This window comes from Corvus hawaiiensis, chromosome 2 (assembly GCF_020740725.1).
Source record: "Corvus hawaiiensis isolate bCorHaw1 chromosome 2, bCorHaw1.pri.cur, whole genome shotgun sequence".
Lineage (NCBI taxonomy): Eukaryota > Metazoa > Chordata > Aves > Passeriformes > Corvidae > Corvus > Corvus hawaiiensis.
The window spans coordinates 55,400,029-55,425,427 of NC_063214.1; the positions used below are offsets into that span (position 1 = coordinate 55,400,029).

The 25,399-nt window shown below is 40.9% G+C and overlaps 1 protein-coding gene across 1 annotated transcript; it reads left to right on the forward strand.

The window, feature by feature from the left end:
• The first annotated feature begins 12,720 nt into the window (after positions 1-12,720).
• Positions 12,721-19,118, forward strand: LOC125321156 (regulatory factor X associated protein). The gene is made up of 4 exons (XM_048293550.1): positions 12,721-12,815; positions 13,114-13,951; positions 16,524-16,631; positions 18,904-19,118. The coding sequence occupies exons 1-4, from the start codon at positions 12,721-12,723 to the stop codon at positions 19,012-19,014; spliced, it is 1,152 nt and encodes a 383-aa protein (XP_048149507.1). The 3' UTR covers positions 19,015-19,118.
• Positions 19,119-25,399: the final 6,281 nt, after the last annotated feature.

Consider the following 25,399-nt stretch of genomic DNA (forward strand, 5'->3'; position numbering starts at 1 on the left):
TTAATTTCTTTAGATGGATATCAGTATGGACGGTTATCAGATAGTGGGACTAGAAAATAATTAGCTTTCATACAAAACCTTTAATGGAAAAACCCAGGCCAAGAATATTCAGAATTAGAATTTTGTCCAATTTCTTCCCCTGAGCCAGAAGTCACAGAATGGCTCTGAAAAGTAGAAATGACACTCTGCATGGTACAGAGAATTGTGTCAATGTACATTACACTTCGTGGTTTCTGCCAGCTATAAACCCCTCAGCCAAGCCTTTCTGCCTGGAAGCCTTTCTATTGGCATACACATGGAAAGAGCAAGATGAAATGCTATTTTAGGAGAGAATGGAACTTAAAGTATAAAAAGCTTCAGAAAGTGACCTTTGCTATGAGATTGCTTTGTCCTTTCATGGTGAGGGCTGCCAGAACCAGCAGCATCATGGGGTTGCTTGGCTCTTAGGAAAGACAGAGACAGAAAATGTTGCCTGTTTCTTCTATTGTTCCAACATAATCTGCAAAACTTGTCCCTCACCCTGACCATACTGCTGTGGTCTCAGCCTGCTGGACAGTCACTGCAGTGGCAACTTCTCTGTAAGAAGATGTTCCTCTTTGCAAGATCATTCAGGTTGGACTGTTTCAAATATGTAAGTGGTTGTATACAAAGCTACCAGGTCTTCCTTTGCTGGGCCTCTTTTGAAACGTGAAGTAGCACCATTATCTGAATTGCAGTTTTGCATGAGCTGTGTTTTGCTGCATCTAATTCATACAAGAGCAGATACAAATTCCCAAACTGCTGTCCAATGTGAAGAAATTTAAAAGCCTTGTGGAAAGCCCCAGTAGTTGCACAGAAGAGCATTACTGCTACAAAACCATTGAGTCTCCACAACTAAGAAAATACCCAGACGTCAACATCCCATCTCTGCTTCTCTCAATGCTCTAGAGAAAAGGTGGCAGTGCTGACCATTGTCCTGCTAAAGGGAATTCCTGTGAGTGAGTATAGGGAACAACTCAGAGGTAATATAAGGGAAGAGGTGGAAATGAAGACAAGTTTCTCCTTTGCTACAGTTAGGAAAACGTGACCTTCCATAAGAGAGGAATGTTTCTTTCCGAGAATGGAATGAAAGGAAAAGAAATCTCTGCAGAACATATTTCCACAGGATTTGGTTTGCCCAGAATATTTAAATAGCAGTTTTACAACCTGTTCTAGCTACTATGACTGAGCTCTGTGGTCTTTTGATATTAATAACTTGAGTACTATCAAAAGTAAAATTTATGGTACATACAGTTAACTGAAGGAGGTTTACAGAGTTTACCATGAGAAGTGGGTATTAGATACTCTGATTTGAATCTCCAGTATTTCACAGACCATTTCACAGACGTATCACACAGCTCCCCTTTTACTGTGCCATCTTATGTTTGGCTAAACACATTTTCCAGCAATTTAGCTATGCTTGAATCCAAAAACCAGAAAGCTGGAGAATCCACCACTGTTTTATTAGCTTAATCCAGATGCTAATCAGCTTCACTGTTAAAAATTTGTGCCCAATGTCCCATTTGAATCTGTATGACTTCAGTTTCCAGAAAATGGTGGGGGTTTTTTGGTTGGTTGGTTTTTGGTTTTGTTTTTTCTTTCTCCTGAAGTTTTCCCTATTTAATTCAATTTAATTCACTTACCATTATTTTATCTTCAAAAACCTACTTATATTTATGTTGTATCATATGTCAGGTCTTCTTTTTTTTTTTTTGAATGAACTTATATCTCACTCTGAAGTCATTGCTGCACTTAAATCTCTGCTGTAAAGGGTGGGGGGGGGTTTTGGGTTTTATTTGTTTGATTGGTTTTTTGCATATATCCAATTTCTATAAATCAGTTTTAAAACAGAAAAGCTCATGTGACTTGTTAGTCTTACTTCATAATGAAAGTTCACCACTGTTCTAAAGGAAAATGAACTTGTCTCCCTAAGTGTGAGTACTGAAAGACACATTTTTACCTGAACATCACAGTAAGAGTTTTTGGTGAGATGTTTGCATATTGTGACCTTTAAATCATTTTCAGAACAATTTTCTTGCAGTAAAAAGTTCACCATTCTGTAAGCTTGGACTGAATTTTGTGTTCTTAGTTTTTACTGTGGTAAAGTACATTTTTTGAGGTTGGCAGCGACATAGCCACAGCTTCACCATAAATTACCATATGATATATCTTCATATAGTCTGAAAATTGCATCAGCTCTTTGAATTTACTTTCAAATTATTAATTCAAATGTTGAAAAATATCAGGATTACTACAACTCTATGTAAAATCCTGCTACAGCTGTTCATACTCAGTTATGACCCTGTGTGGATAATTCATGACTGGCATCTGTCTTAAAAATCACTTCCCACACTATCTTCTTACTGTTCCTTTACTGTTTGTGTACAATACTGATATTAATCAGAATGCACTGATATAATGACAAATTACTTGACAAAGCCTAAATAGATTACATTTTGTACTTTTCTTAAACACATACAATCTTAAAAATACAATTAAAAAACAAAAACAAAACCAGACTTAACTTCAGAAGCTGTATTTCCCACGAAAAAGAAACTTCATTGGCACTTATTCTGTATCTGATATCCAACCGTTTAATAGTTATAACTCATGCCTAGGCTTCAAAACTGAAGATTTATACATGTGTGACTTAAATCAGGATAACCAGTATATATGGCTTTGAGCCACTGTCCCTGTCTATGGAATATTGCTGCAGCATTGCTAGTCTTCCTGCCTCCTGGAGCAGCTATGGCGATCTAAGATTTATTAAAAGGGAATTTCAACCAGCTCCTCAGATCTCTGGGTACAAATTACACAGGACTGTAGACTTAACAAAATTTTTCTTTTTCAGATGTTCAATATCCCCCTGAGTTGCTAGAGAACTGGAAAATACTTTTAATTTCCTCTTATGATGGAAAAAAAAATGGTATATTTTTCAATTAATTAACAGAAATATTTATTAAGCCTCTATTTTTTTTCCTTCATAATAACTTTATCATCTCCATTTAATAGCAGACCTAGGAAGAATAAATTTTCTAAAAATCTTCAGCTTCTCTTTTTCTCTATGTGATGCTAACATTTTTCTACATTTCATAATCATATATGCCTCCTTACCTATTTTTCATTACATATAATTTAATATTCACAAGGCCTGCCCTGGCTTAATCACTGGGCCAAAACTGGCTCTAAGCCAAAGTCATCACTTCTGATAGATTGGAACTGTCCTTTTTAACCATCTAACAAAATCTTCTTTTAAATAAATTTTTTTTTTTCCTAAACTATTTTGCTCACATTTTTTTCGTGTTTTAAAGTTAACTCCTATGGACATGATGTGGATCCTTATATGTAGCATATGTTTTTATAATTACTGTTTAGGGTAACTTTCTTTTCCACAGTGACTTCAATTAGTCTTGGTTACTGGTTCCCTGATGTTCTACTCTGTGATTAATTCTTCTTTATCATAATCTGGCACTTAATAGGGCAGTATCCCTTATGTAAGTAAATTACTATCTCAAATTCTTAGAAAGTTTAATAATGTCTTAGTACTGGCAGTCTAAACCCTCCCTCGGTATTCTATGCTTTTAATGTAATAGGATGATGTATTTGTTATAAACTGTTAAAAGATCAAATGTTTTGTTGATTTGCCTGACTAGGACATGCCTAGTCCATTACTTTAAGCACAATCACTTTATTATGTGGGAGTAAAGAAGCAGATAGGACCAAAAACAAGCCTAGACACGGCTTAAAGAGCAATTCTCAGGGATTACATTAATACACAAAGTAGTGCTGGCTGCCTTGCCCGTCAGCAAGCTACCAAGAAATTAAGGATACTGTATACAAGCTCAAGTCTGATACCAGTGGAAATAGGCCAAGCACAGCTGCAATTGGTCATGTCATTGCAGGCATCTGTTACCCTTGTAACAAGAGATCCAGGTCATGGGGAAACTAGGAGGCCTAAACACAGTGAAATAAGTTATTAGCCTTCAGGGATCCCACTGCAGTCAGGAGTGGTGATTTACTTTTGTATTACTGCTTCTTTTTCTTTTTCTTCCACAAGAAAGACAGATCTTCCAGACATTGCCTGAGTATGTAAAGGCATTGTGATTTCCTTGACAGTAAGGCTTGAGTCATAGAAGAGACTGTCAACAAATAAAGGGCTTGTAGGTCCAAATTCAGCTTTGAGTGGTATTTGTGCAACTGTGTGGAAATTGGCAGGGTTGACTTTGTTCTTACTGATTTCAGTGTGGCTGTTAAGGCTTTAAATCAGAGCTGGATTTTGCAATTAGCCATTCCTCACACTAGACAGTGAACAAGTATATGTAGACATATACTCATTTTATTCATACTGTTTTGAAAACAATAAAATCAATAGTGCCTATTTAAAACAGAAAAAAAGGCAGACTGTAACATCTAGATTCTCTGCATCTAAAAATCTTTTGTAATACAGACAGTTTCAGAGGAGCACAATGATTTAAACTTCCAACTTGTGTTTGTTACATAAAACACAGCATTTGCATTTTTCATCACCGCTAATCAAGTCCAAAATATGCATCTGTGTACTCCTTACACTGCAGAATGACAATTAGTTTTATCCTCAAAGCATTGCTCCAAAGCTACTGATCCTCCTCATTTCAGTATAAAAAAAAAGAGATAATTCTTGGTCTAGTGATAGTGCCAAAGAGAAGCAGAGGAATGAATTTACAGTTTTCAAACTTTTACATGTTTCTAAACGTGCCTTATAATTCTTTATTGAGAAAAAGCAGCTGAGCAAGAATTACCTGGACCTTAGTCAACTTTTACAAATTACTTGGAATAAGACTGTCTTCACTAAAGCTGTTGTGTGAAGAATAATTTATAATAAGAAAATAATACCATGGGAACAATTTTGTTTACTACAAAGAATCGTACAACAGTTGCAATGTAAGGATTGAACAACAGTTGCAATATAAAGAGGAACATTTAGAAGTGGTAAGAATTTTTTATGTAAAATATTCTGTTGAAAAGAGGATAACTCATAATTATCCTTATGTCCATATGTGGGGAGCTAAACAAAATGCCTCAGTGGTTTGAGGATATTCAAATTGCATTTTATGTTTCCTACTCTGCTTCCAATAATTTAAATGCCCAGCTCTATATGGGATGCACAAGTCTAGGAAATAGAGTGGAGGACAGAAATGTCTAGGTTGCACATTTTTTCTCTTCCAAGCACCATCCAACAAATTGTGTGGCACAGACCACCATGAGCCTGTTCACAAAACACAAAAAAGGATGTTGAATGCTAACAATTCAGTAAACCTACAAGTTGCCATCTATTTAGAACACAAATCTAACTTCATAATTACACATACAAAGACTTCATGGCGGACTTGTCCTTACTTTTCTCAACACTTAATATACCAAGAGCCCTCAGCACTTTTCCCATGTTTCCCATACAGTAATCCATTAATCACTCTACTTTCTAAGGTAGACCTGCAGACTCAACAACTCATTTTCTCCTCTAGGACATAACCTGTGGCCCTTGGGCAGTGACAAATCCTACTTTTCTGCAAGTTACTCTGTACCATTCATGATGTTTATTACCTATTGTCAACTCATAAAAACCATTACACAGCACTCCATCGCTGCAGTCCAAACACTTTGATTTTCCTATACTGAACAGTTAGAGAAAATCTGCAGCAGCTGGGGTGGCACGGTTCAAAGGGGAAAATTATGCCCTGTTTCTTTAAGGAGATTGTCTTCTCTGAGTGCTATACCACAGTAACTCCTTCACAAAGCTCCCTGAGCATCTGCCTCTTCCTGGAAAAATTCTGTATCTGAAGTTGACCACCTCCAATGTACAAAGGGACATAATCTTCACTAATACTCCTGTACCAGAATATGCAACCAGCAGCATTTCTCAGCATAATTGTTAAGTCTGCAGTGACCAAAATAACTTCTATTTTTCTGTATGCCAATAGCTACTTCTAAAACAATAAACAGGATCTGGACAAGGTCTGAGTGTCTCCTGAATAATACAAGCCATTGATCCCAACTGGGAGAAGTTCAGCCTGTGGATTACAACATTTATTCTTCTGGCAGGAATGGATAAAGAATTATGAAGAAACAGATGTGCCTCAGCCAAATGGTGACAGCAGGGACTCCTGGGTTCACAAAAACCTTCTGTAAAAATACATGGAAGAGCTCTTTTGCCTAGAAATTTTGATGCTCAAGTACAAGTGTGTGACATGGCCCCAGAAATACATGCATCAGGTATATGTAGCTGCAATGCCAGCATGGTAAAATGACTGTAAATCAATATGAATGCTTGAGGTGATGTTGCATGACAGGACCAAGAAATTCAATGTTTGAGAAAAATGTTTCATGTGAAGTAGCAGTCCCAAGGCATCTGATAAGTAACCAAGGAACTGTCCCCAGATCTCTGAAAGAGAAGAAGGATAAAGGCAATTGTAATTAGAAGATATAAGCTAATGACTAAGCTGTGTGCTAATGGCCCATTAATGAATCCCTCCTGAGCTCCCTGAAAGCTGGTTTCATGTTCCTGTACTTGGAACCAACTTGATGTAGTTGGAAGTCTGGGTCCTGACTCCTCCAAAATTAAACTGCTTAAACACCCAGCTTTAATAGAACGGCTTTGAAACCAGCTGGGTCCCCAAGGTCGTTCCAACAGGCTGTTAATCGTGGATGCTTCAGGGCCAGCATTCAGGTCCAAATTAGATATGTTCTTGGTTGCCAAGACAGAATAGCTGTATGCACACAGTACAAAGACAGCATACTTACCTAGAAAATGTTATTCCTGTATCTAAATAAAGTCTTGCAATGCCAGTCTGAAAAAGGAGAGAATAAATAGCTTCTTAGGCACAGATATGTGATTTACTGAGGATCAAGCCATGCTTCAGTCCTGCACAGTGATAATTCCTTCCCCTCTATCCTGCAAAAAATTAATTCCTTTCAATCTCTGAATCTGATCATAATAAAGTCCCTACATATGAACTCCCTTTGTACCTGTATTTGCCAAGCATTTCAAAGAGAATAGGAATAAATTATTGAGCAGAATATAGCAAAAGATTTGACATGCCATGAATTGGACTCCTTTCTCCTTGACTTTCTCTAAAGGAAAAGAAGAGTGGGCTAGAAAAGCATACAAATGAGGAGCCAACAAATCTTATTTATTGGCAGTTCTTAACATGCAATTTCACAAACCAGGGCATCTTGACTTCCCTGTGTCAGGAGCACTCTATGCCTCTGCCCTTCCCTTTGTGGGTGCCCTCTACATTGCTGAAGTACAAAGAAGATAAAGCAATTGTGCTTCTCTTACACTTTAAAGAATGGTGGCATAAAAAGAAAAAATCAAAACAACACCGCCACACACACACATTTGATATTGAAAAACAAAACAGAAAAGCCTCTGTGATTGGGTAGAAGAAGTGACAAAGTTGCTGTTTCACAGCTTCAACAAAATGCTAGAAAAGTGTGCAAAAATAGCTCCAGTTCAAGAAAGAAATTCCTGTTAATAGGTTAGAGCCACCCTTTCCACTAAGGGGATTCTCAAGGGCGAAATACATCTTTCAGAAAACCTAGACACCTTTGATAACACTTATATGTGAGATATGTGTGGCATTAAGCCAGAAATAGAAAACATAAAGTTTGCTGTCCAGATAACTATGCCAGAAGTAAATCTTCCAGCTTTTGCTTGAAATGACATGCAAAACATACTCATGACCACTCTACAGAAGATACTTCACTGCTTGATTAAAGTGATAAAAGATTACTCAGAATGCAACCTGTGAATAAGTTGGTGAGTGACCCCAAGGTGTGACTCCCTTACATCGTGAAACGGAGTCCCTGGTAAGGTCAACAGGACCTGACATCGTTTGCTTGCAGCCCAGAAAGTCAACTATATCCTGGGCCACACCAAAACAGGGGTAGCCAGCAGTCAAGGGAGGGTATGCTGCCCCTCTGCTCCGCTCTCGTGGGACCCCACCTGGAGTGCTGCATCCAGCTCTGGGGTTCCCAAAATAAAGGTGGTGAGATACTGGCATGGGTTGCCCAGAGAACTTGTGGATGCCCCATCCCTGGAAGTGTTCAAGGCCAAGACTGGATGGGGTTTTGAGCAACCTGGTCTAGTGGAAGGTGTCTCTGTCCATGGCAGGGAAGTTAGAACTAGATGATCTGTAAGGTCCCTTCCAACACAAACTGTTCTATGATTCTATGAACGTCAGCACGGAGGCCAGAACACAGGATCAATGTTATCAGTTGTTATAAGGTAGGAAGGAAAAGATGCTGACGTTCTGACACAGGTATGAGTTGCCTGTATTTGGCAGCCACAGCTGTTGGCAATGGACAGAGCAGCTGATCTGACATATTTCCCTGCCAGGAGAGGATTGCTTCCCTCATCTAGAGCTTTGCTTCCACCTAGTTTTAACTTTCTTAATAAGCAAGGCTCTCCCTACGTCTACTGAAAGAGAATGTTTCATACTCTAAAACCGAGCTTACTGCTTTTTTTTTTCATTTTTGCAAATTTATCCCATTTTTGATATTTACTGCTTCATTAAGCATAGTGACTATATCTACTTTTTCTACAGTAAGCAATTTTCTGTTATTCATGGTTTCTTGGCCACAAGGAGAGAGAGATTATATTAAAGTAGGCCTGAATTCAATGATTTAGACTGAGAGGGAATCAGTCTAAAGCCTGTGAAACAGTAATAACTAGAATTAGCAATACTGACCTCTGCAAAGGTGCTCACTGTTTCATACCACAAAGGCATATATAACAACTCACATAGACTAGGAGACAGCTCAAGACATGTCCAAGGATGTTGGCTCTGCATGGGGTGACAACAGAAAGACACTGATCCGACCCTAAAGTTTTTAGATGCTAAAAGCAATAAACACTATCCATTCACTGTGAATGGAAATCACCTAGACTAACAAGATGGGCTGCAGCTAAGTTTTACCTCAGAAATTTGAAAGAACATCAAAGAAACACAGTTTTGAAATTTAGTAGTGTTCCAGTAACTAAAGCTGTGGAGAGAACAGGGGCTAATAATTGTCTAGTGTGAGGTTCAGGGCATATTCTAACTCCTGTCCTGCACACTTTCACTCATGTCTATATTTGACTGGTTTTACTACACTGTGAATGTTAATTTTATTAAAAAGCTGATTTATTTATGTCTAATTAAGTGTAAATATATGAAAGAGGAGATTTACTTTCAGCATACCTATTTAATTTATCTGTTGTCATGGGACAAAGGTAACCATGTAAAATGAGAGGGGCGTGGGGAAAGCAACCTATTTCTAATGACCATTTTTGTCACACATACACTCAAACCAGAATACATATCATAATGCAAACCAAACTTCTGTGTAGTTAGTTTTTGATTTCTATGATTTGCAAAATTAAATTTGTCTGTAATTCATAAATCTTAATGAGTTTCTGAACATACTCATTTCATACACTCGAACAGTGCAAAGAGGGAGGTTTACAATATTTGATTAAATTGGCATCAAATTTCTGTATACTTATCTGAAAAGCAAGATTTAACAAACTGATTACAGTAGCTTAAACTCCTTTGCCTTGCTATTCATGGTAACACTTCAGCACTCATTGGCACCTGGGCATTTGTATCAGTGAGTACATTGATTACCCTGCGCTTTGCCTTCCTTTGAGGGCAGATTTTTTTTGAGACTGCTGAGCTTTTGAATCTTTCCATGACTGTATCACTGTGCAATTTGGTTTGAACATCAAGAGCAAGAAGGAAGAATAAATGGGGAGTTTGCTAAGCAGTACAAGGTACAACAAAGCAGAAAAATCTCTCTTGACTATACACTTGCATTTGGATTCCTCATCAAATGATGTGCTTCTAAAGAATGTGCTTTAAAAACAATAAGTTCTCAGCTTCCTCCAGCAGCCTTCATTCATTCATTCATTCCTGTGTATCTTTCAAGTACCACTCATTTCTGTTTTAAAAACCCAAATGCTGTCCTTGACTCAACCTGTTAATTTTATAACAAATAACCAATAGCAGTAAGGTTACAAGGTACTTTGCATTTAGATTATGTTTTCTTTGTAGGGATATCACAACCATGGATGTATGAATTTCAGAGTCCCATGCCTCACAGAAGTTCTTAGTATGGCCTGTGCTCTTACAGCATGATAAAGGCAAATGCACTTCTGTGTACAAGATAGATAGACACACAGACAGATACTAAATGAACAAAATTCATATCATTCCTCATAGAAAAGTGCTAAAGTAACTTTAAAGTAATATTTGAAAATATTACTTCAGCTATACTCATTAGTACTATATTGGTTTATAAGCAGGACAAATCAGCTTCTTCAATGACAACTACCTTTCTGAATCTTAACCTGTATCTGTTTTTTAAAACATTTTGTTTCCGAGACAATTAAGAACTGGATATTAAGAACTAGCACAGAAATCTAGAACATTAAAATGAACTATTTCACAAACACAAATGAAAGAGGCAGCAGAAAATTGGAGAATCTATGTAAATATCTATTTAGAGATGTCAGCCTAAGGACAAATGAACTTAAGACATTTCAATAATTGTATTTGTCATCTCTTTTTAATTGTACTGGGAATACAAAACATGGTGCGACTGCACCTGGCTGCATAGCAGTGATGGACAGACTGATGACAAAGTTTTCCAAACATGACCTTCCTTCTCCAACAGCCAGATTTACAGAAGTGCAGCCCAAGGAAACAACTTTTTTTTTTGATTTCTTTTCCATCAGAGTGTTTCTCTTTTCTGAGCAAACCAGGCAGAAAAAAGAGAACACCAGTGGCAGCTTTTTAAGAAGGATTTGATTTGTTAGCTGTCACTAATTTACTTCCTGTGTATGTTTCTATGCGCTCAAGCAAGTAGATTACAATGTTCTGGGCTAAAAAAATTGGATAATACTACACATTCCGTACAGTAATAGACGCATTAAATATCAAATTGATTTGCTAATTAATTAACCCCTTCAAAATCTTTGTAATGTACTGTTAGTTTTCTGTGGCTTTTTGTTGTTCTTTGTTCTTCAGAAGAGGAAAATGAGAACCATGGAGTTGAAGTATGCTTCCAGGCACAGTCACCAATGAAATCCCCCTGTGTTACCAGAGTGTCTAAGGTAGAATTCAACTTATTCTAAAAGAGAGGGAGTTTTCAGCAAGCATTTGGTTGGAAACCTTAACTCCGTGAATAATTTTCTCATGTAGCCCTTAACTGCTTCAGTCTGCTGGTCAGACTGGCCCATGCCAAACCCTGCTGTCTCAGCGGAGCTTTGCAGAAGTGGTGATGAAGGGCCCAAACAACTCTTCTACCTGGGATTTAAAGGTTATCAGCTTCCTGTTTCTTTTAATTAGTTATTGTGTGTATATGTGCAGGGAGTATGGCTGGAGAAAAATGTGATTGATTTTGATTCATTATTACTTTGGATTTTTATTTTAATTAATGTCAGAATCACTTTGAATTTTAGGAAGACATTCTTTCAAGATTCATTTAAAGCAAAAGAAATAAACTAAAATTATTTCAATGGACCTATAATGTGAAAAAAAACATTTTGTAACAACATCAAAATAGTTAAGCAGGAGGAAAACAAGGTTATGTGTAATTCTAACATGTTTCACTACTGACACAGATGCAAGGTTGAGTCCTAAAGAAAGCTTCTGGCAAGTTGTCCCAGCATGGCTGTAACAGAGACTGAAGCAGATGTGGGCAAAGTAAGTCTTCACTGACAAAAATAGTCTGTAATTCCAGTTTAAACCCTGGAGCTGGAGGTCATCTCGCCCATGTTAAAGATGACTGTTTGGTCAAAGGCAATGAGGACAGAGTTATTCAGTTCACTGCGATTTTTCTAGGACTATACCCATCTTTAACTATTTTGACAAATGAGAGAGAAGTGTATTATGACAAGATCGAGGGTGAAGCAGAATTGCTACAACTGCAAACAGCATAATCATTTATCTTACTGACAGGAAAAGGGAGCTGTGGTACTTCCCAGGGAATAAATGGAGTCAGCAGTGTTTTTTAATATGGGATAAACTGCTGTGTGCAATGAGAAAGGCAAGATTCCATGGAGAGTAAGGAGGTAAGACAAATAAAGGGGGGCCAATAGCAGGTGATCAAGGAGATAGAAGTCAGTGGGACTTCTCTGCAGCCATGCAGAAGTAACCCAAGGAGAGAATTGATATCCAAAGGCAGAAAGGGCAAGGAGCAGCATGCTGGCAGCTACAAGGGCAACAGCAAGCTAGAGGCAACAAAATGGCTAAGTGGGAGAAGTCAAACTGCATCCCTGTATCTGCACTCTCAAGTGACAGTGGATGAAGAGCAAGGACAAAAGCACAGCCTAGAGACAGCACTGGTGAAAGGCAGTGGCAGGAAAGTTTAGGTCTGGACAGCCATCACATGAGCACAGCAGGACAGGAGGCTGAGCAGACTCACAGGGTGTAGAATCCCAGAATATAATGGGAAGTGTGTGTCTCAAAAAATGATAGCTGGATAGCCATGGAGCCAGCCAAGGATTGTTTGCACTAACAGACAAGGATTGTTGGTGCTGACACTTTGTGAGAAAGAACAAGATGCGGCTGGACACAGGGACCATGCGGAGGGAGGGCAGCACATTTCCAGGACAAACACCCTTGTTGTAGTTGCTGGAGATAAGCGCAACACAGTATCCCACAGCACAGGAAAGAGCGCAAGATGCGGGCACGGACTATAGGAGGAGATCAACACCATCCAAGTCCCTCGAAGCCCTCTGACCTATTTCCAGAAAGATCTGAAAGAACAGACTGCGCGTGATAATTTATTTCCATAGAAAGCGAGAAACCTGTCCATGACAAGATACCCCCCCTTCCAAGCCTGAGCGGCACCCTTTCTTTTCTCTTCTCCTTTCTTTCCTTTTCCCCCCCCTTTTTCCTTTATTTTCCTCTCTCTGCCCCCTCTTCCCCTTTTCAATTCATCTTTTCTCTCTTTGACCCTACCCCTTTATTCAAAACCCACTGCCGTGTGCTTACACAGTAGGTCAGGGACTAACAAACCAATTTCCCACGCCAAGCGTGCAATAGACTAATACAATTTTCTGATTGCTTGCAGACCCCCTGACTTCTGTCGCTCCTTTCGAGCACAAGCATCTACCAATCGTGGGTGCTGCCTTCCCCTTGCGGGAAGCCAAACCACGCTGGCGGCTCTAACACGACCACAAGGGCTCCACTCCAGCAGTGCCGGTGCACGCTCGATGCAAACTCCCCCACACGGGGCGGCGCCGCCATTACCGGGGCCCCTCCCCCGCGCGCGGCCGGGGCGCATGCGCGGTGCGCGCGGCGCCTGCGCGCGGGCGGCGCGGGACCGGCGCGCTCAGGGACCGGCCGGGCCGGGCAGCGCCGCCCTGCGGGGCAGCCCCGCCGCCGCTCTCGCCTCCTCCGCTTCTTCCTCCTCCTCCTCGTCGCCGCCGCAGCAGCAGCAGCAGCAGCAGCTGGCGCTGCTTGTGATGCAGCCGGGCGGCGGCGAGGAGGAGGTGGCCGGGGCGGGGGGGGTGGTGCTGCAGCCGAGCGCCGACCCGCAGCTGCCGCCCTCCGCTAGCGGCGGCCTCATGGTGTTCTACGAGCTGGGGGCCGCCGGCGAGGTCGAGGTGGCGGAGGAGGAGGCCGAGGCGGCGGGCGGCGAGAGTACGGCCAGCCTGGAGGAGCTGGAGGAAGAGGAGGTGGCGGCGGCGGGGTCTGCGAGCGGCGAAGCGGCGGCGGGCGGCGAGTGCAAGAGCTGCACGTACCAGGGCTGCAGCGAGACCACCACGCAGGTGGTGAAGCAGCGCAAGCCTTGGATGTGCAAGCGGCACCGCAACAAGATCTACAAGGACAAGTACAAGCGCAAGAAGAGCGACCAGGCCCTGGGGGGCGGCGGGGCGGCGGCCGCGGGGGGCGGCCCGCGGGCCGAGGTGAGGCGGGGGCGGCGCGGCCTCGGCCAGGCCATCCTCGGGGGGCAGCCTGGGTGCTGCGTGGTCCGTGGGAGTAAGGGCTTCCCTGGAAAGCCGGCTCCTGTCAGACGGAATGGGACCTTTCCAGAGGAAAGGGAGAAGTCTAGGGCCGCCCTATAGCTCACTCTTCCTCCTGTTTGCCAGAGCAAACCCCGTTTGTTTTTAGCTCTGACATAAATTGTAGAAGCTTACAGCTATAGCGGAAGATTCTAGGAAAAGAAGTATCCCTAGAAGATGCTTCGCTGTGCAGCGTGTTTTTTTTTTTCCTCTGTAGGAAAGTATGGATCTAAGAGAGATGTCAGACTTGTTACTCAGCTGGTGCTGAAGTGTCGGGTTTTAAAGTCACAAAGGCCGTTGGGGATCAGGTATATAAAAGTCAGTTGTGGAGATTCTTCAGGATGCTTTTTGGTTATTACTTTTATATTAAGTGGCAGGTAAATACTTAGACTACTGCTAGTTCATACTTAACTTGCATAAGTTTATTTGTATTGTTTAGATGGGGAAGTACTGTCAGTGGGAAAACTGATGGTACCGTTCGACTTTTTAATTTTTATTTTTCCTACAGTTTGTGACTCAGCTAGGACCACACGCTTCTCTGATGGTCGCTTGTACAGAATTAGTGTTTCAGATCTCGTATTTAGATGCGATAGAAAAAGGAAAATAGTTTTACACTTGAAGATGCTGACTGGTTTGTGCTCAAAGGGGCAGGTATAAAATTGTGGCTGCCAGAAGAAAAAAAAAAATGTTATTTGGCACTCCTGCTAAAAGCCACCCTTTTATATCAGCATAGCTGTCTCTGGAGTCGTGTGACTGGGAACTGGTCTAACTGCAAACTGACCATCAAAAATCTTTTCCTGTTTCTGTTTTTCTTCATGTAAATATAATAGTAACCATACTGGGTGTCGCACAAAACAATCTTTTTTTGTATGTCTGTAAAAGCCATGAGGCAGGTGCTTTGAAAAAAGAGAAGTGTACGTGATGCTGCTAGGGAATATTCTCTCCTCTTTCAGTTCAAAGGACTTGCTGAGGTTTTCTGATGTATTCTGTAACTATAAGTGATACGTGTTCCATACAGTATTTTGGATTTTTGTTGAACCCTTGTAAGCTCTGAGCATCTGTTACATTCTGTAGTTTCTTCAGGTCTGCTGCCTGGTGTGAATACTCTCCTGGTTTTTGAATCTTGTTGGTGTCAACCTAATTTGTTAGGTAGTGTTTACATCATAACAATTAATTCCTCTTCAGTTTATGATACTTACTTGGAAGGCTTGCCCTGTAAGTTTTTTCCCTTCTCGCATTGAAAAGGCATAGCGTGCTTGTTTCCAAGGAAAAAGTTACGCACTTTTATCATCCTTGCTGTTTTGTGAGCCTTTTCTAACTCTAGTAGCTACTTCTCTCTCCAGTGAGGGAAGAGAAGCTGCACGTATGATTCAAGATGAGAATGAATTCTTGATTTATACACCAGCATGACTTTCCCTTTTCTCTCTTCCTTCCCTGATAGTTCATCCTGCTCGTTTCATGATGTATCTACACAATACTTGTGCTAGTTCAGAAGAGGGGACGGTATGGGAGAAGGGTAAAAATGCTGCATTTCATGTTGTGATGGGTTAAGACTTCTTGATCTGTAACATGAAATAGTGATTATTGCATGTTGGAAGAGGGTGGGTTTTCTTTTCCTGGTTTCTGCAAATGCAGGTTGCTTTGAATGTGAGGAAATTAAGGCTTGAACTTGCAGAAGAAAGCAGGATAGTTAGTGCTAAACTTACTATGTTTTTTTGCAGTGGTCTCTATTAAGGCCATTTTCAGTAGAAGTTCCTAGTAGAAGTTTCATTTTTCACTTCTGTGCACAGGATAGAAGTGAAAGATTCTGGGATACTTCTTTGTTGTTCTTGCTTTTGAAACCTTTCAGGTAAATGAAAGTGTCAGTAAGTTTTAAATGTAATACACATAGGATTCAACATTGGTTGAAATTTTCCAAACCATTCCTATTTTTTTAGAGCAGATTGTAGAGCCGTGTTGTATTAGTATGCCTTAGTTCAGATGACTGGTGATTGTAAAAGGAACAGAATAAACTTGGAAAAAAACCCAAAAAAACAACCCTGTGGCTTTGGCAAGTTCATAATAGTGTTCTAAAGTATGTTTTGTTTTGGTACTACAAGGATTATTGTCATTCCTGCCCAATTACAAATGGTAAATATCATTCATTTTCACAAGCTGGAGACTGACCTGTTGGAATGACTTCATTTTTAAGAAATGCAATAAAATAAATTGAAGCCATTAACTAGCCCTAGTAACCTGTTTAGTTTTGCAGTGTAGGAGACTAACTCAGCTGCACTGCTTCACTCTTACTGTTGAAATAGTGAAATGCGGTGGAAAGAAGAGGCCAAATCTTGAATAGATAGATTTCCATTCCTGTGCTACTTTCGTTTGCAGATTAAGGAGGCAAATGTTCTTCACTCTTGGGATTTTCTGTGTGTCAGTGTATCAGAGTTTATAGTCTGACATCCTTTTTTTTTTTGTTTTCTGTCATGTGCAGGATAGTGTTGAAGGTTCAGTGTCTGTTACAAAGCAGAGAACAGGATCCATTGGAGATCGCCCAGCAAGACCTACTCTTTTAGAACAAGTATTGAATAAAAAGAGGCTGGTAAGTCTTGTTTTTGAGGTGTTTTGAACTCAAATAAATAAAGGCAGTGTAACAATGTTTACCTGTCACCATTGTGGAAAAAGAAAATCAGTTTAATCAGCGTACACTGCATGTGCATATTTTCAAATTTGAAACATGCTTCAGAGTTGTGTACTTCAGCCTCTCTCTGTGGAGAATACTAAGATGACTAAATGTAATGATCACTGTCACATTAACTGAAGTTTTGGTAGTAACAGATGTGGTTTCTTTAGGCTAAATAATGCCTATAGTATAACTGACATGGTTTTAGCTTGTTAAAGCTTTAGAGAGAACAGTGAATGGACTTTAGGTCTGATGTAAGCTTTACTGTGGTGTGTTGTAGAAGTTGTATCATATCACACTTAAAGTTGTGTGTATGTGTGTTGATAAAGCAAACTCTAAGCACACGGTGTGATTTATAATATTTGTAGACTGCATGAATGGCATGTGTCATAAGCTTTTTAAACACTGGTTTCTCCTTTAACAAGTTAAGCTTGGTGTGGGGAAATTAGTCAGTACGTACAGTTTGTTCAGCTTCTTTATTACAACTTTTTTGTTGCATGTTATTGCAGTCCCTGTTCTCCAAAAGTTATTGGGACTGTTTGTCTTCTCTCTGTTACCTGTGCGAAGGAATTTAACAATCCTCATTAAAGAGCTGTAGTGCTTGTTCAGAAATTTGGAAAGCCTTGAAAGAAACATCACGTCAGTCTTAAGTATACAACTACCTAGATGTATTTCTTGATAATTCTTTCTCAATGATAGCACTTTTTTAATGATTATGACTAAAACTCAGAGGAGTATTCGTAGCTTTTCAGTTTTTATGAGGAAAACAAGTAATGAACTATGGAGTAGTTTTCATATTGTCTCATTCTTCATGCCCCACTTAGTGGCTTGCTGTCCCCGTTCTTGGCTGTTTCTATTGATGTGGCTTTTAATTAAATTTGAATGGTATCTTATTAATGAAACATTACTTTTTATAGAAGTACAGCAACTAGAAGCTCTTTTAATAGATTTTGAGAGCTTTTCACAAATTAAGTCAAGGCTCTTTAAGAACTCAGGCTTCCTTTCAGTATTCTTGAAATTCAGATTCTCCGTGATCTGATTCTTGCTTCTCTCTTCCTCCTCTGACTTGCAGTTGCAGTACCTCTTTGGTTATATCACTGAAGTGACCATGGATAATGAGCAAGCATCTAGGGAATTCATTCAGCTGAAAAATTAACCCTTTTCCTGTATTAGTTTTTGGAAGGATCAACTCTCAACCTGATTTGCCATTTGACCTCACAATCACTTGTGCTGCCACCGTGCAGGAATGAGAGTGAGCAACCAGAGTTGAATTACAGACTGCAACTATTCAGGCCAGGAGCCAGATGCAAATACTTTTAGATACTTTTGCCTTTTGATTGAAGGCAGAGGAGTTTTTTAACTCATTCCCTGTGGATGGACTGCTGTTTTGAAATGCTGGGAAATTCTGGACACTCAGTGAAAATCAAAGAGTATCTTGAGTTGGAAGGGACCCATAAGGATCATTGAGTCCAACTCCCTGCTCCTCACAGGACTGCCTAAAACTAAAATATGTGCTACAGGCATAGTCCTGATGCTTGAAGTCTGACAGGCACATGAGCTTTGCTGCAGAATTACAGTATTTTATTCATTTATTAAAGTATTTGTGAGCTATCTGCAGTGGGAAATGTAGAAATCAGCTCAATTGAAACACAGTAGTAGAACTGAAGCACAATTGAAAGATGTTTTGGTTCTAGTATGTCAGTATATTACTACTGTTTGCTATACTTACAGGGTTTTTGCAATACTGTATATGCTTTACATTCTGGATGTCCTTTCAGGATGTGTATTAATGCTGTTTCTGGTTACCTGCTGATGTCCTGAAACAATTCCTAGATGTCTTTTGTGAGTGTGTTTTGTAATTCTGCAGCATTTAATTGAACTCTCATTTGTATGGGTGTACTGGTTTTGGCTGGGATACAGTTAATTTTCTTCACACTAGCTTGTATGGGGCTGTGCTTTGGGTTTGTGATAAAAAGAGTGTGATAAAGCAGTGCTGTTTTAGTTATTGCTGGGCAGTGCTTCATCCCACAGTAAGGAGGGAGGAAGAGGCTGATGCTTACTTGTCTGCTGGGGTTAATTAAACAACAGCAGTGGGTAATGTGCAAATTCGTGTAATGGAAAAATATTACTGTGGGAACTATTTAATTTATGTGAGTTTTGTAAAGTAAAGTTCACTTTCTCTCTCTTTCAGTCCCTGCTCAGAAGCCCACAAGTAGTACAGTTTCTACAGAAACAACAGCAACTGTTAAGTCAACAAGCTTTGGAACAAAGGCAGCAACAGTTTCAAGGAGCACCTGGGTAATGAGGAAAGATCAATGATCTGCAGATGAGTCTCCTGCTGAAGGAGGGATAGGATCTGTATTTTGTATAAATACAAAGAATCTCAATGTTTAAACAAAAATGGAAGTCGCTGTTGTTATGTATTTGTTTCTTGTTTGCACTTTTGAGGTTTTGAGCTGCTTGAGTGTCTCTGCAAGTCATAGAATGGCTTGGGTTGTGTTACAGAAACTTCCCAGTGTGACCCTTCATGAGACTTCTCTGACAGTCACTCTCCCAGTGCCAGACTAATTTCTGGGACCAAAGCTCCTTCACTGCAGGTAGCTCCAGTGATCTGACAGGTGCCTCGCTTGACTCCCTGCGCACCTGGCTCAGAGTCAGACCAGGTTTCCTTACTGGTTCGACCCCAGGTCTCAGATACCTTGTTCCATAAAGCAATTTATTAACAGTGTAGTAACACAGAAACAGCCTGGGCTGGTGCCTCCGAGGAGGGATCTCAAACAAAGGAACTCCTGGGCTTTTACACATCACAGTCTAAGGCAAGTCTTGCTCTTCCTCTTGAGTCTTCCCTTCTGAGTCTTCCATTCCTGCTGTGTTGCTGTGTCCATTCACCTGGCTAGCCGCTCATCTTCATGCCTTTTGTTATGCAAAGAGGTGGCAGTTCACTGCCTCCGGTCTGTCTGGGCTCCCCACCCAGAGCTCAATCTGCATCTCTAACTGCAGTTTACAGATCAGCTACCTGCACCAGCTGTATTCCTCAACAGTTGGAAGGGACAATGAAAGATCATCAAGTTCCAACTCCTGTGCTGTGAACAGGGACACTTCTTATGAGACCAGGTTGCTCAGAGCTCCATCCACCCTGGCCTTGAACACTTCCCAGGGAGGGGACATACATATCCAGCTTTTCTGAGCAATCTGAGTGCCTCACTACCCTCACAGTAAAGAATTTCTTCCTAATATCTAATCTAAACCTACTCTCTTTCAGTGTGAACCCACTCCCCTTATCCTGTCACTACATGCCCTTTTAAAAGGTCCCTCCCATCTTTCCTGTAGGCTCTTTTCAGGTAATGGAAGGCCGCAATTAGGTCACCACGAAGCCACCTCTTTTCTAGGCTGAGCAATCCCAATTCTCTCAGCCTTTCCTCGAAGGAGAGGTCTTCCATCCCTCTAATCAACTTGTGAGCCATTTCTGGATTTGCTGCAACAGGTGGATGTCCTTTCTATGTCGTGAGTTCCGGAACTGGATGCAGTCCTCCAGGTGGGGTCTCACCAGAGCAGAGGGGCTGTGACCTTGGCTGGACATGAAGATTTATAAATTTTCATTAACTGCTATCACCTGTCCTTTTAAAGATAGGTATTATTTTCCCACTTCAAGAGTGTCCTCCACCCCTCCAGATGTCTAAAACCAGGCCATGACTTGAGCTTGATTCTGTCAGGATGGGTGCTCAGGACAGGAGAAGGAGCACACTTGATTATTGGGCACCAACAATGGTCCTGTGCATCCCACTCTGCTTGTCACTCACAAAATTTCACACTTCATCAGTTCATGTCATTATTGCTGCTTTACTTTTGCAACATAGAACTTACACCACAGTTATTTCCCCCCCCCCAGGTTAAATCTCCTTGGAGCATACATCCCCGTCCTTCCGCATTGCCCACCAAATAACACCCAGGTACTTGAGCAAAGACGATCCCATTAATGGGTTTGACTTTTCTTACAGGGAGAGAAATCCACCCTGATTTTGCCAGCCACTTCCCATGTGTAGTACAGGGACCTTATCCCCTCCCCCTGTGTGTAGGGGTTTTATTTCGGCAGGACCAGGGAGGTTCACAGATCCCCTAGTGTTAACCAGCCAAGTGGCTTCTGCTCAATTTGCATCCCAATCCTTCCATGCCCCATTACCAAACACTTAACATAGTCTTCAGCAGTCCATTACACCTCTCAGTCTTTCCAGAGGCTTATGGGTGATAAGGGATGTGATGTATCCACTCAATGCCATGTTTCTTTGCCCAAGGGTTTATAAGGTTGTTTCAAAAATTAGTCCCATTGTCTGACTCCATTCTCTCTGGGGTACCCTGTTGCCATAAAATGTGTCTCCAAGACCTGAGATGGTGTCTCAAGCAGTGGCAATGGTTTACAGGGTATGTTGCCAGCCAGCCAGTTGCTGCCTCTACCATGGTGGGTATGTAATGCTTGTCTTGGTGTGTCCATGGCAGTGATCCAATATAGTCTATCAGCCAGGCCTCACCATATTGAAACTCCAGCCACGGCCCTCTATTCCAGGGGAAGTTTACTTCTGTGGCTTGGTTGATTGCAGCACATGCTTCTCATTCTCGAATGGTCTGTGCTATGGCCTCCATGGTCAGGTCTGCCCCTCAATGATGAGCTCATCTATCTGTGATGTTTCTCAACCTAGAAATGAAGCAACACACTCTCAACATTAGTATGGGAGGTAATATAAAAGCTGGTCTTTATTGGAGGCCTCCAGGAGCAGATAGGGAAAATGTCCACAAAAGCCTGCCCACATGGGGTGAAAACAATTTTTACAAGTTTAGCAAATTAGCATATTTGACAAGAATTCCCAATTAGAAGCACAGGTGATGAGGTAATTCCCCCTTCTGGTTCAACCCTTTTCTGGAGCCCCCCCCCTTGGTACTAGCTGCACTTCGTTTATGAAGATGTGTCTCAAAGAGCTGTTTTCAACTTTGGTAGCCAGGGAGAACCAAGATAGAATAGGGGTCCTGAAATTTGTTTTGTCCTTCTGCCTAGGAAAATGCTGAAGTTAAGCTACGATAAGAAGCTACAAAGCTACAAATATATATGTGTAAAGAATACAGAGAACAGATAAAAGAAAAAATGCAAAAATCTATAGGCATCATCTGTTACAACTGATGTTTCATGGCCCCATTGGGTTATAAATAGCTCACCCTTCCAGTCCAAGTCTACCTGTGTTAATTCAGTTTTGGCAGCCTTATCTACCTGTTCATTGTTTCGATGTTCTTCAGTGGCACAGTTTTTGGGCATGAGAACATCTACCTGATGTACGTTTCCAGTCATGTTTGTCACCTGTGCACTGATGTCCTGCCCCATTGCAGGTGCAGTCCAGCCCAGATGGGGTTTATCCCTAGGTTGCCAATTGGTCTTCTTCCATTGCTGCTGCCACCTCCATAGGGCATTAGCCATCATCCAGGAGTCAGTATAGAGTACAGGCCACTTTTCTTGTTCAGCAATCTCTAGGGCTAGTTGGATGGCTTTCACTTCTGCAGATTGGCTTGACTCGCCTTCTTCTTCAGCAGCCTCAATGACTTGTCCACCTGTGATGGTTTCCTGCCACACAGCAGGATCCATCAGTAAACTGGGCATAGCCTCTTACACGTTCTGGTAACTCATTGTGTGGGGGTGCTTCTTGTTCACAAGTCTCCTTCTCTGGCAGTGCCCCAATGCTCTCTGCCTTCTGGCCAGTCCATGATTTCTTCCAGAATTCCCAACTGAGCTCATGTAATCAATGCTACCCTCTTAGTCCATGTAGCACTGGCTGTGTGATCCGTCGAGGGGATGTTTCCTTTGAACATCCAGTGTAGCACAGGCAATTGTGGAGCTAAGAGGAGATGTGCTTCTGTCCCAACAACTTCTGAGGCAGCCTGAACCCCTTCATAGGCTGCTGTGCAGAAAACAAAGGCCAGTGTCCACAAAGGAGACAGAGGAGTCCTACAGAAACCAACTTTATTGGAATAAAGGGAGAGTCCATTGGGGCATACCCCTGTGGGGTGGGGTCTCTTAAGTTTTTGGAGAATGCAGCCTCCTTTTATCCTTAACTCCCGACCACATGTTGCCCTCCCCCTTTCCCCATTGGCTGAAGTACTAGGAAGGTACAGCCTTCCCAATCTGCCTACTACATCTATCCCCTCCAATATATACCCCCACACCCATTCTTCTAGAATCTGGTTCTTTCAGGGTATCTAGTTGTTTGTGAAGATATAGACACCCATTTCTCCTATTACTGCTGATACCTCTTTTTTGGCTGGAGTGTAGTGGGGTCTCTGATCCTTGATAATCGCAGCACCGAACCACTAATAGCTGACCTCAGGTTTCTCCTGAAGTTCTTTGCCAGAGGCTCCAGGTGACACCACACTTCCCAGCTGCAGTGGAGAGTATATTTTGCACCGCTGGTTCTGTCCAAACAGGTCCAAGAGCTACCACAGGAGCTGTTTTCTTTCTTGTTTGCTCAACAGCCTGTTTCTCAAGGCCCCACTGAAAATATTTCTTCTTCTGGATCACTCGGTAGAGGGTGGGGCTCACAAGCCCACAATAACCTGGAATATGCATTCTCCAGAACCCCACAAGGCCTAGCAGAGCTTGTGTTTCCCTCTGAGCTGGTGGAGACATAGTTGCTATTTTGCCAGCCACACCCATGATGGTGTCCATCCTGCTATTTTACTCTCAAGAACTGAATCTCCTGCGCAGGTCCCTTGACCTTGCTTTTCTTTATGGCAAACCCAGATTTCAGAAGAATCTGAATGAATCTTCTTTTTCCCTTCTCAGTCAGGTGTTCTGCTTTATTGCCCCACACAGTGAGGCCCTCTGCATGGCATCCTGTCCTTCAGGTGTGTCAACTGCCCCACTCAGCTTGGTGGTGTATGCAAATCTGGAGAAGTGTTTTCAATTTTTCTTAAGCCTTCATTTTAATGTTTAATTTGTTAATAAAAATTTGTTTATGGTAGCAATGTTTAGCTTTACACCCTTTTGCTACCAAAGTCGTCATTAAATTAACATTTTTCTAGATAAACATGTACAGTTAAGTCAGTCTTTGATGACAATCATTGATGGAAGTCAGTTACTTTCTGTGGACGTTGTGAACCAGTCCAGTGGCATTACCTAACAGCAATTGCTCAGGGATATGAGAAATTTATGTCCAGTAGAATCTTGCACTAAAGGCAAAGACAACATGCCATCAAGAAGTCAATCCAGTGGTTCAGAAAAGTAGAAGTAGGTGTTCTGGTCATTACCTGCAAGTTGAGTAGGTTTGAAATGCTTCATTGTGCATAGCATGTAAAAGAATTTGCATTTAAAAGTTCTAAAGTGATAAATGACAAAAAGCTTTAAAAAGTATTAGGTGAAAAGTATGAAACTGGAAGTTGGACCTTGTTATATGGAGTTATTTGAACTTCTTATATGTGACATGTTAATTACAGATTAGAATACCACTAATTTTTAAGTGACTAAATTAAATTTTAAAGCTTTTAACTCATAATAGTAAATAATTCAAAACCTAGTATTTTTCTTCTCAAAAAGGTATCGTTAAAGTTCTTTTAAGACAACAGATCTCTAATAGCTACAGTGCTAGAGTTTACAGGCTTTCAGCCAATTAAAATGAACTTGCAATTGATTGTGATAAGAATCCAAACACTGTATTATATGTTAAATCCCATGTTTTGTTTATAATAAAAGTTTTGTATTAAGCCACATTTCTGAATAGAGGTTATCCAAATGGGTTAGGTGCTTATTATCAAGTACTACTTTTATATTGCAGCAGTTTGATCCACTAAATAATATCTCTTCAGGAGTGTTTGTTAGTCTTACAGATTTTTACAAGCTGTGCTTTTTGTATGTACAAAACTTGTTATGTAGGGATTTATTGTATTTAGCATTGTGCAAGTTGTTCTTTAAAAAAGAACTTGAAATACTTTATGTAAACAGTTCTGGACCAATACGTGAGTAAAATCTTTGTTTTTTCTTTAAAAAAAAGGTCTGTTCTTTTTTGTTTTGTTAAGTTCTTATGGGGTTTCTTCCTATGTTAAATCAGCCAGTTCTGACTAGATGGCATTTTGTGTTCCAAGGTCTTGTTATAGAATGTTATTTTAGCTTTAAGTAAAATCAGGTTACTTTTCAGTGTGTAAGAATACGTGTGAAAACATAATTGGCAAAAATTGTAGAATAATGGATTTGATTTTGCTTTAAATGGCCAATTTATGAAAAGGGAACAGCTTATTTGGCTGGACAGATCTGATTAACCTTTTAAAAAACCCAAACCCACAGGGTAGAAAATTGGCACAGGAAGTGTCTGTTAAGACAGTGCTGAACAAGTTGTTTATGTCAAAACAAATGGAAGTTGCTGAAGCTGTGCACAGAGATGTTCAGTAGAGTGCAGCTCACCTATCCTGTATTTTTGGTGGTCTGGGATAGCAGCACCATCAGGCTGGTGCAGACACTGGGAGATGTGCTGGTAGCAGCGCTCTCCTGTTCAGGCAGAAGGTCGGATGGGATTGCCAAGCCAGCAGTGTCTGTGTGGCTGCGAGGCCCGGTATGTTGTCTACTCCCTTCTGTTACTGCTGAACAAAATCTGAATTTTAGGAAGATGAAAACATTATGCTTCTGTAAGAGTACATTCTTACTGTATCTCTCATGGTCC

Excerpts from the sequence above, each read along its gene's own strand:
- LOC125321156 (XM_048293550.1), top strand. The coding sequence starts at position 12,721 with ATGCGGGCACGGACTATAGGAGGAGATCAACACCATCCAAGTCCCTCG. Across the intron at positions 13,952-16,523 it reads GGGGCGGCCCGCGGGCCGAG|GATAGTGTTGAAGGTTCAGT; the intron begins GTGAGGCGGGGG and ends TGTCATGTGCAG. Across the intron at positions 16,632-18,903 it reads TATTGAATAAAAAGAGGCTG|TCCCTGCTCAGAAGCCCACA; the intron begins GTAAGTCTTGTT and ends TCTCTCTTTCAG.